General features: G+C 37.0%; 2 protein-coding genes across 2 annotated transcripts; one reads left to right on the plus strand and one right to left on the minus strand.

Moving 5' to 3' along the window:
- Positions 1-2,747: 2,747 nt before the first annotated feature.
- Positions 2,748-6,528, plus strand: LOC110448876 (transmembrane emp24 domain-containing protein 7-like). The gene has a single exon (XM_021495397.1). The coding sequence runs from the start codon at positions 2,999-3,001 to the stop codon at positions 3,638-3,640; it is 642 nt and encodes a 213-aa protein (XP_021351072.1). The 5' UTR covers positions 2,748-2,998; the 3' UTR covers positions 3,641-6,528.
- A 93-nt stretch (positions 6,529-6,621) lies between these two features.
- LOC110448954 lies at positions 6,622-8,556 on the minus strand. Its single transcript, XM_021495518.1, has 2 exons — positions 8,007-8,556; positions 6,622-7,249 (listed from the first exon to the last, which is right to left on the minus strand). Exons 1-2 carry the CDS (start codon positions 8,465-8,467, stop codon positions 7,201-7,203), a joined length of 510 nt encoding a protein of 169 aa, XP_021351193.1. The 5' UTR covers positions 8,468-8,556; the 3' UTR covers positions 6,622-7,200.
- Between the last annotated feature and the right edge of the window lie 3,097 nt (positions 8,557-11,653).

Consider the following 11,653-nt stretch of genomic DNA (forward strand, 5'->3'; position numbering starts at 1 on the left):
GGGAATTTACGTTTCAGTCACTCAACACACTACAAGGACAGTCCTGGTAATGAGGAGATAATCTGACGTTTCAGTCACTCAACACACTACAAGGACAGTCCTGGTAATGAGGAGATAATCTGACGTTTCAGTCACTCAACATTCCTGGTTATGTCCTAAGCCTCTGTAAACATACCCTACACGTTGCATCTACTTCAATTCCATACTGTAATTATTTGGAATAGTTTTGACATTATGGATGATTGTAAAATAATGTAGAAGATTTCTCTTTGAGTGGTCTCTACGGGGTCGTTTATACAGCGTGTGCTTTAGATTAAAATAAGACAAGCTACTTGATCTGGCCACGAACTCCGCCCTTATCTTTGTTGATAACCCGGGGGATGTTTATATTTCGTCTAACATCATTACAGTAAAACCTTAAAATCACCCAAGCTTTTGTTTCTTAAAGCTGTCATGCAAACTTATATGTTTATTAATCCAAGACTTTTTGTAGAAAGATTTACACCATCTTTACATCATACACTGGAACTGTAGAACGTTTGGTGTGTTTTTACCCAGCGTGAAGACTAAGCATGTGTATTATGTTATAAGTGCACTACTGAGTGACTGACAAAAGCACCACTAAGGATATCGTTATCAACAATGTAATTGATCTTAATATAAACTTCGTCTTATTGCGTTTAATTGCAACACATGTACAAGCTAATTATTGAAAATGGATCCAGAAACAAATTTTCGGCAAAACAACTGATGATTTTTGTTTCATTGTACTCACGACAGAATCAGATTGACCTCTCCAATAGATTGTTATGGGACAAACTAGTAATGAACTGCATTTTATTCACAGTCTGAAATGATGAATATTTGATTGATTGTAGAACGACAATAAAAGTTTGGTGGTTTTTTTGGGGTGTTTTTTTTTAAAAGTTTTGAGATGAACGCATCATTATTTTTATCTTCATCTTAAGGAAAAAGACGTGTTCCATAGATTAACAGACACGAAGACATATGTATATGTTTATTTTACAACGTACAGGCCGAAATCTAATTGTGTGTCTAGAGTTATGCAATATAGTCGTATGTGTTGCGTCATTGCTGTGATGGTTTTGGACTCGCGTTACTCGACCATGTATTACCACTGCACCTGCATATAGATAGTTAATCCGTACTAACAGTGTAGTTATGTTATTGGACGTCGTCTGGTGGTATTTTGCGGTTGAAGTCCAGTGCGATTTAATTGCCATCAGCGATTGCGTACGCACTGAGCAACAACAGAACGAGAGCGTAATCAAACGGAACTCGTCTGGCAAGGCGGCGAAATGCCTACCATACCGGATCTCGGTTAAAAGCCATCCCCGGGCTTACATTATGTCCGGTTCGTCATGTTTATACACCATACATAATATATACATCATCGCCAGCATTAACGACATAGAAGACTGACTTCAAATAGCTGAAGTATTCGTCATAATTTGGTTAAATTAGAAAGTCAGATCAAATTGCGGGCACATACATTTCAATAATAACTAAACAGGTCCATTGTCCAGTGCTTGAAGGTTAGAAAGTGTTTCATTAAAAACAATGGTAGTAAAACGGTTAGTCGACAACACGCCATGAAATCGTGTGATGCCCGGTAACAAGTGCGTGATAACTCAAATACCGCCGAGAACAGTTCATCCTTGACTTGGACGATTCGTCCTAAACCTTGGCTTGTTTCAGACCGTAAAACGACATGACGTGACAATGATGTATAGAGGGGAAACAAAGAATTGTGTTTCCTTTCCACAATGCCAATATGCTATTTTATTATATTGAAATATAACAATAACACAACAGTAGATATGACCAGGCTTACACGTCATTGCTGTCGTCTGCTTCAGTTACTCGGAATTCAGGTGTGATACCTAGCTAAGGGATATTATGACCGGGTAAACTCGATCGCGTAAGAAAAACATTATGTTTTATTTCCCGTTATGTAATCAATATAATCAGATCAGACGCTTTGTTATATAGATTAGGTGTAACAGTTTAAGGTATGCATGCTGTATTTCTATTTACGGTATGCAGATTGTATGGTAATAGAGAGAGAATCAGAAATCTACTTTATTTGATATCTCCCCACTAAGACAACATTTATTTTCCTTCCAGGACAATCCTCTCTTTTGATGACTAATACCTCTTCCCCACAGGACCAGCATTTCTTTTCGCTCAAGGACAACATTTTTTGCCACAGGGACTACATCCACTTCCTTCATTGACAGTACTTCCTTTTAGATGACAAGTATCCATGTCCTTTCTTTGGGATAATAATTCCTTTTTCTCAGCGACAACATTTCCTTAATTAGGACAAGGGTCCCTTTCCTTTAGAGACAACATTTTCTTTCTTTCTATGACAATTATTTTCTTTGGACGAGTGTCCTTTCCCTTCAGGAACAACATATTATTTCTTAGGAAGAGTGTCCCTTCCTTCTAAAATAAAGTTTCCCTTTCTTACATTATTCTTTTTGGTGAGTTTCGATCCCCTCGATTTTTCGGGGCTGGGACTGGAGGTAAGTTCTGGAGATAAGTACTTTCAAGACACAAAATATTAATTAATTTAAACAAATAAAAGTACTTATAGTTTACGTAAATTTTGGGTGTGGCAAAGGAAGGCCATCCATACTTTTGTAGACGGTCCTCTAATCAATAACAAGACACACGGCACAGATAATGTGACGTTTTGATTATATAGGATGCATCTGCCATCTGCTGCATATAGTATTATCTAAAGAAACAGCTTGTAATGGTCCTGACCACGTGTAGAGATTCATACAGTACTGAGATCTACTGTACAGGCCACGAAACGTCAACGTAGTGTATGTCGAGTTGGCAGAATTTACTAGGACAACTTCACGTAATCAAGTTCACTGCATGGAGGCGAGGTGACCTGCTCACCAAGAATGGTCCTAACTTAACGTGACATAGAAGAGCTAGATCGACTACACTTTTACATGACACAATGGCACCGTTAACTTATGGTCCGTGGATACTGATTGTCCTCTTCTTATCTTGTTACGAATCCGTAGCCAGTGGAACAGCATTAACCTTTGAACTACCTGAAACCGAAAAGGTGTGCTTCACAGAAAAGTTTCGGGACATGACAGCTAAATTATTGGTTTATAAAGTTTTACGAGGCGGAAATAACGACATCAACGTATGGATTCTGTCGCCAAACGGGAAAGTGGTGTACAGGGCAGACCGCACAACGGAGGACAAGGTCCTGTTTGATAGTTCTTACGGAGAATACCAGTTCTGTTTCGACAACGAATTCTCGGCGTTTTCACACAAGGTTGTCTACTTCGATGTGCGCAAAGAACAGATAGACAACTTGGCCGTAGAGGCGGGCAACGCTGTACCCACGGTAAAGACTGCAGCCGAATCGGCGTGTGACAATATACACGAGGTGATGACGATGGTGGTGGACTATCAGAGGGACTACAGACTTACAGAGGTGATGGGGCGCTATGTAGGGGAGGTAATCAATAACGGGGTCATGTGGTGGTCTGTCGGTCAGACCTTTATTGTACTGATCATTGGCTTCGGACAGGTATTCATACTGAAGACATTCTTCACAGAAAAGAGTACTAAAACACCTATATAACATTTGTACAGATTCCAAACCACGGGAGTACCAACACGCCTATATACTATCTGTACAAATAGCGGCATACAAACAAACATTTGTTAACCATATTGGTGAAAGCATGTGACTGTTTTACTGTAAGTTACTACGTTCCTGGGATGCCGAATATATATTTGCAAAGATAACATACATGTACATGTATACTGATAAGCGTCCCTCGGGTATACGAAGGACGGTAGCCCGTGGACATATTTTTGTTGTTACGTGTGTTAGTTTTCACTAATCGATTGGAATTATCACTGAAATCTAAATAAACAAATCGATCGACTCATGCTCTACAGATCCGCCGGCTGTTGCGTTGTATTGTTTGCAGTTAATCAAATTCAAGTTTGGCACAGAAGAAAACTAAGCTGTCTAACAAAGGTTTAAGAGACATGAGGCGATAACATACATCGATTTGTAGTGTGAACGCATACAGTACTCCTAGCATAACTAGCATGTACTGTACACAAGGTGGTAACCTAGACTTATTTTTTTTTAATTTGTGTAGTTTCCCTTATTGAGAATGATATCTCTATCGATTAATAAGTCTATTGGGTTTGACGCTCATCAGTGACAGAAGTTATTGCTTAAGGTTATAACAATGTACTATTTCTTTTTTTTCTCGCAGAAATTGTAAATATTTTAAATGTGACTGACATGGGTGTTAATTATACTTTATAGAATCAAAAAAGATACTGTGAGCTAGGAATTGATATTAAACTATTTTTCAACATTACTTCAGTCCCTGCTGAGCGTCGAACCCCTTCGCTCTGATCTATACTTGCTACGTTATGGTCACTGTCAGTTTAACACCTATCCCAGACCTACAGCTGAAGACTTACATCGACAATAATAGTTTATAATAAAACGAGATACTTTAACACTGGTCAATATGTTGATAGATAAAAAACTAAATACTTGTATATATGTTGATCGGGAAATTTGTTTAAAATGTGGATCCCAAATCCACAGGAAACGGCTTAATTGTATGGGTTACATAGGACTTGTACAAGTCTTGTGGAGTGACGTGGAATTAAATACTTAACACCAGTAATACCATCTACGTGAATATATACTCACATATACAGTTGATACTATTCTGTTCATATCCCCTTGAAGAAAAAGTGTGTAGCTTAACAACTACTTTGGCCAATCCCTTGCTATCATTTGTGCTGTATACACTTCTATTTAGAATACAATGTATCTAGTATTCTAATCATGTGGGGTAAGAGATTTTGTGATAACTTTGGAGTAATTATAATAGTTAGATCATGACTTAATAATTAACTTTGTGATTTAAAAAGAAAGTCATTGATTCTGTTCTCCCCTGCACACAAAGCCGCCCTGAGCACATCTTCACTAAAACGAGATTCGACCTGACCACATATCCTGAGCGCGTGAGATTGACCCTGACCATATCTCATTCACTCACGAGATTCGCCCTTACCATATCTTCCCTGCACACGAAATACAACTTGACCATATCTCCAAAGCACACGATATTTGTCCAGGCCATTTCTCCCGAGCACACAAGATTCAACCTGACCATATCTCCTTCGCTCACCAGATTCGCCCTAACCATAAGTCCCCACCACACTAGGTTCGCCCCGATTGTCTCATGAGCCCATAGGATTCACCCTGGCCCTATCTCGTTTGCACACAAAGTCGAATTTACCATATCTCTCCTGGACAGGACATTCGCCCTGAACATATCCGTATCTGATAACGTTTCAGACGGTGAAGTTTAGTTCACACAATACATATCTATATATAGGACAAGACAGTAATTCAAACAGTGTAACATAAATAAGGTTGTCAAAATTTCGGAACGATCCGCTCCTTTAACAACAGAGAAATACAGTAGGATGTTATATAACCAATATTTGACAACAATAATCCCTGGCCTAGTAGTGTAAGCCGAATGTAGAATTTACACTGTCAGCATCTTTGACCAGTGGTTATGTGAATGAGCGATCAACGACGAAGAGCTAGGAAAATACCGGGAAGCTGAAGCGTGAAGAAAAATGCTGTCTTTTCTTCCAGCTTCAATTGTAAGGATCCAGTGTTATGTGGGAATCTACAATCGATATAACATATATATGTTCTTCTTTGACCTATGTAGCTGACTTGCAAATAATACAAAGAAAAATGTGGAAAAATATTTTATTGTTTTATATCAAAATATCAACACGGTACATGACTATATATAGGATACATAGAGAAAACAAATTGACTTCCAAAATAGAAAGTATTGGGATTAAAAACAGTCATTATTTTTTATAATTCTTTTTCGCCATATTAAGAGAGTCAATATAGCGTTCTTTTCAATTTTTATCCATGGTTAGAAAATGAGTTTATAGTTTGTTTTTCATGCCAACTACTCACTGGTAACAAGAAAGAAATTGCAAAAAAAATGTTTAAACTAATACATATTATAATTGAGGATGTACACTTCAACGGAAAATAAAATGAGTGAAAACATAACAACTCGGTCCTAATAATTACCAATAAATGACAGCAACATAACAGGAGTTAAACATTCACTAGGATGTAAACAAAACAACTTTAAAATGAAAACATCCTAAAAACAAACATTATGATTTGAAAATGTTCCATACATGTTTGTATTAAAACTTAAACTGATTGATCGGTAAAGTTAGTCGCCCTTGGTTCGCTGATGACATTCACCTTATAACTCAACGGTTACTTTTTACCTTTTTTATCATTTGTGTTAGAATTATATGTATTGCATTAAACAGTAATGTAAACCAAACTGTCTTATACTGATACAAAACTGTATCTTATATTCTGTAATACTTGTAGGTGTATAAATATATATCTATGAAAAAGCACAACAATGAAAACAGGAGCAGTATATATAGAAGCACCAAATAAACGGCTCTAAATATATCACAGCAAAGATCGACAACAACAACAACAACAACACTGTCCCAAGGTATCATGTTTGGTATGAGCACGACCTAGCAGTGCGTCATCAAATAGAAGCTTAGTGGACAGACATCTATAATACTGACTACAAAAAACGTATTGAATTGGGCTTTGCAATATATACAAAGAAAATGACTAAAAATGTATGTAATACTGATATATCGGGAAGAAATTTGGAATTTGGAATTCCTGATTAAATTAAAGTACTGTACATGTTAAATATGTTATTTAACCGGCATAGGATTTCAAAAATACTTGGGTATGTTTAAAAAACGGATATACTCAACAACGTGCCTTCACTACTAGTAAGGCTAATACTGATGGGTTATCATTAACATGATTAGTTTATCTCTTTACTCTGTGCATAGATATGACAGCAAAGTTACACAAACTCTGTGTGGAGCATACTGTTGCATATATGGTAAGATTGAGCAGGGTTCTAAAATGTAAATATATATATACAAGATTTACAAAGAAAATGAGGAGGAACACACAATGTGGCGACACAGGACCCTGGTTAAATGGACGGAAAGGTGAAGTTGGAGTATGCATCTTCTGTTTGATCGGTTTTAGACATCCATCCTTCATCAATGTAGTTTGAAAAGTTTATTGGTTGTGTGCATGTCATCCACATATCTGCAACGAAAAACAGTTGAGGATGCAGCAAAAACGAAAATAATAATAAATTTAGTATTTTCATACGAACTTCATGTATTGATCAAGTTTTCATATCCGACCTTAGCATAAAAACCGAGTTCATTCTGATTTCAAATTGTAGAGAAATGACATCAACACAGTAAACCGGTGCAGCTCATTTGTTTGGTCGGGCATGATAGAATGAAAATTTGGGATGTCGTGGATATCAATCTGCTAGTCTGACTGCAAATAAGCTGTACTTTATGTTGTACTGTACTCACAGATATTTACTCCGTAAATGGTGCAAATCCAATGGTTTTGTTATTATCACGCGCAAACATTGTTTTTACTAAACATGTAGACGTTGTGGGTAACCTTTGTATTGGTCTCTATAAAGATAACATAATATAGCATACAATGTCTGGTAACCTTTGTACTGGTCTCTATAAAGATAGCATGATATAGCATACAATGTATGGTAACCTTTGTATTGGTCTTTATAAAGATAGCATAATATAGCATACAATGTCTGGTAACCTTTGTACTGGTCTCTATAAAGATAGCATGATATAGCATACACTGTCTGCCCATCAGATAAACAAGCTGGGATGTCATTCACTTATAGTGTTCATGGTATTTTAATTAAGTCAGTTGTCAGAACTAATGTCAGAAGTGTGTGTCTTGTTAAAATTTGTTTTAAAAAATAACATATAAAAGCTCTGTCGAGCTTTTCACCGACACAAAAGTGTGTACTTACGTGGTCATTGGGCTGTTGATCATTGGGTATCGCCGTGATGGTACAAAGGAGTGAAAGACAGGTACCCCTCCAGCTGTACCCCAGTTTGGGGGAGCGACTCTGATCAGACTTCCGTTAGAAGGCAGCATTTGCTTCAGGGTAGAATACTCCTCACATCGCGTGCTGGGGTGGGATTTGAATATAGCAGCCTCTGGACCTCTATCATAGCTTCTGAGAGGAGGATCAATAGTAGGGACCCAATGGGTCTCTGCCTGTGGAAGTACTTTCGGCGCTAAAAGTTTATGGCGGGGAACTGGGGCAGTAACACGTAGGTCAGTGGGAATGTAGCGCTTCGTTACCCACACTGTTTCCGGTCCTTCCTCTATTTCCTTTCGTTCCCTTTCCATGTCTCCCCGCTCCTTTAAGTATCTACTATACGCGTATTTGTAGGCACCAAAGGCGCCCATACTGTGGGCCGTCATTTTCTGATTAATTGAAAAAGTAAATGTCTAGTCTGACGATTGACGGTAGCGTAACCAAGGAAGCCGTAGATCGTTATGACTCAAGCGCTTGAAAGTCGCTATCATGATGACGCTTTAAATACAACCGGTGTCAAATAAACTAAACGACCATCATATTTGGGTTCCGACCCTGCGCAACAACGGGTTTGTCTGTTTTTTGAGGTGACGTTTTCGAGTACATAAATCCTGGCGGATTGGTCAGTGCTCAACTGAAAGCAGCATCAGATTACTAGGTTCGACCTTATTTCATCAACGGACAACTCTGGTCGAACCGGTTGAAACGTTTGGATCGCGATAAAGTATCGATTTTCCTTACATTCATTCCAGGAATGCCCAGATAATTTAATTTTGTTGATAAGTTGACTTTTCAGTTTTAATACAGTTTTGTATATATATTTTCACGGAATGAGATATTAGATCAAAGTGATATTTCCTAGTCCACCGAAAGTACCATATCACAAACCAACAAATAAATGAACTTAACTTATACATACGTTATATTTCTGATACATGACCCATAGTTCTCCTTTATCAGACTCTTGGATACCATCCTATTAACCCTGAATTTCATTGTTGATAGTAACTTAGTTAATCGTATAATAGTTGTTAGCTTTAATTGATCGATTTAAACAAAAACGAACAAAAATGTATAATATTAATGTTTTATTCTTCAAAAACAAATATATATATTCATCCGTTCAATATAAAGTGCTCTTGACAATAAGCGGATCGACTGAAATCGTATCAATTACATGTTAAAATGACATGAGGTAACAAAAACAAATTGAAAAAGTATGTGTGCACAAATGTCTATCACATCTTTATTTGCCACAATAAAATTAAAATAAGAAAGTAAACAAACAAACAACTACGAAAACAATATGTCCTTGTGTGTCCGTCACATTCCACTAGGTTTAATTATAATCCAATTAGGATCCTACTGATAAGATATTAAACAACATCAACTTTTAAATCTGCGATTGTATGAAACCATTTAACTGACACCCATATCTGTCCAACAACTATCACAGATATATTTACAATACACAGTAGCATTACAATGGACACGGCTGACGACATCAAAACTAATGACGTATTACGAAACTTTGTCAGAGCTTGTTTTTGTCTGTATAGATAGATACACGTTCATATTCAATTCATAACAAACTTCATTATTTTTCAGATGATGTAAGGAGTGACATAGTCAGTTAGATATTTTGTTGAGAACATAGAAATGAAATCGAGAAACCAATTAAGTGTAATAGACTGCGGGTTAGAAGCCTTCTCGCCTTTATCCGAATTGAATATATTTCACAATCACGATATTTTACTTCAAAAGCTGTGATTGGGAGAGAAAGAGTTAAACAGAACACAGTGTACTGATAAAATGGGATGTATAACCTGAATAACATCATCTCATACATGTACATATTGTACTTGTTTTGACAGAAATGAAGCATTGCATACAAATGTCTAGACCTTTTTTGTTACTGTTTGTCGATAATGTAAGCGAGTGAAAATGACCTCCTTTGTTGCAGCACTTCAATATTAACTTAAATTACCGTATCAGAAATTATATTTTACATGACAGAGTAGGGAATGGTGGGATATTTGTTTTGTTTCCCACCCTTCAACTGTTATTGAATATTGAAAAGGCAGAAAAACTATTTATCCGTTTTCCCCAGTTTCTTTTCTTACTAGTCTCAGGAAATCAGAGATGCTTTAGGTTTCTACCACAATAAAAAATATTCCGAGGAAATTGACATGTTCTGTATGCATATGTGTTTTGTTTACGATATCAGATGGGGCGTATGGATATGACCTGTAGTAAAAAGCCGCTAATTAATATGCAAAAATGACAATTTCAGAATATGTGGAAATATTATGATTTATTACAAATCATAACAAGTACGCGCATGGTATAAACAATGTGTTGTAATGATTAATTGATGCCTTTGGAGTTGAATATCACCCGCCTATTGTGGTAGAAAACTTGTTTCACAACTGTTGCAGAAGGAGGTATATATTTACAGTAGAGATAGCAGTGATGGTAGTCTGATTTTGCCATCCATTTTGAACGGGTGTTTTTTTTCAATTTCCGGGTGCTTTTCCCCAGTGAAACATATAAGTAATTTCATATATAGCATGTATTTTGAATACGATATATTCTATGGATTATATTACAGTGTATGATAACCACCAACTAAACTGTATGAATTAAGGAGTCCGGTATTCAGTAGCGACTACAGGTCGCGTATATTGTACACCTCGACTCTGCTTCTTCTCAAAGCCTCTAAACATTGGACTTAAACTGACATTGATGTAGTAGTTTAAATGTTCGCCGACAACTGATTAATCCCTTATATATAATGGTAAACAGAACAAATACACAGCGAGTGAAATATAGCGTGCATCAATAGGGGTTTTCTTGTTACTGCCATGGCTTGATAAACCTCTAACGTCTGCGCTCATACCTCATCATTATCTATCTACACCATAGTTAATACGACTAATAGAGCTCTAATTGGATTTATACCACACATACAGATCCATTCTTATCTCAGAAAGTTTCGTCAGAATAATGTAAGTGAATGCAATTATATATAGAATTTTCGATGATTGTATTTGTTAGTGTTGCCCCGTAATTTGTACGATGAAATATCGGGGAGGTGGCTTATCTAAATGGAGAGAATCCGTGCCTGATCCTNTCTGTCTAAAGGGTTTCCGTACTTCATACCAATCTACGGCTCATTGCTTAGTGGATCTGTCTTAAGGGTTTCCGTACTTCATACCAATCTACAGCTCATTGTTTAGTGGATCTGTCTAAAGGGTTTCCGTACATCATACCAATCTACGGCTCATTGTTTAGTGGATCTATCTAAAGGGTTTCCGAGCATCATATGTTACTACGACTCATCGCTTAGTGGTTCTATCTGAAGGGTTTCAGAGCATCATATGTAACTACGACTCATCGCTTAGTGGTTCTATCTGAAGGGTTTCAAAGCATCATATGTAACTACGACTCATTGCTTATTTGATCTATCTGAAGGGTTTCCGAGCATCATATGTAACTACGACTCATCGCTTAGTGGTTCTATCTGAAGGGTTTCCGAGCATCATATGTAACTACGACTCATTGCTTAGTGG

Source organism: Mizuhopecten yessoensis, unplaced genomic scaffold, assembly GCF_002113885.1.
Source record: "Mizuhopecten yessoensis strain PY_sf001 unplaced genomic scaffold, ASM211388v2 scaffold57, whole genome shotgun sequence".
Lineage (NCBI taxonomy): Eukaryota > Metazoa > Mollusca > Bivalvia > Pectinida > Pectinidae > Mizuhopecten > Mizuhopecten yessoensis.

What these genes read in the sequence shown, in the direction of transcription:
- LOC110448876 (XM_021495397.1), top strand. Translation starts at nt 2,999, where the DNA reads ATGGCACCGTTAACTTATGGTCCGTGGATACTGATTGTCCTCTTCTTA.
- LOC110448954 (XM_021495518.1), bottom strand. Translation starts at nt 8,467, where the DNA reads ATGACGGCCCACAGTATGGGCGCCTTTGGTGCCTACAAATACGCGTAT. An exon ending in ATCAACAGCCCAATGACCAC is followed by an intron (nt 7,250 to 8,006) that starts GTAAGTACACAC and finishes TTTTCGTTGCAG; the next exon opens with ATATGTGGATGACATGCACA.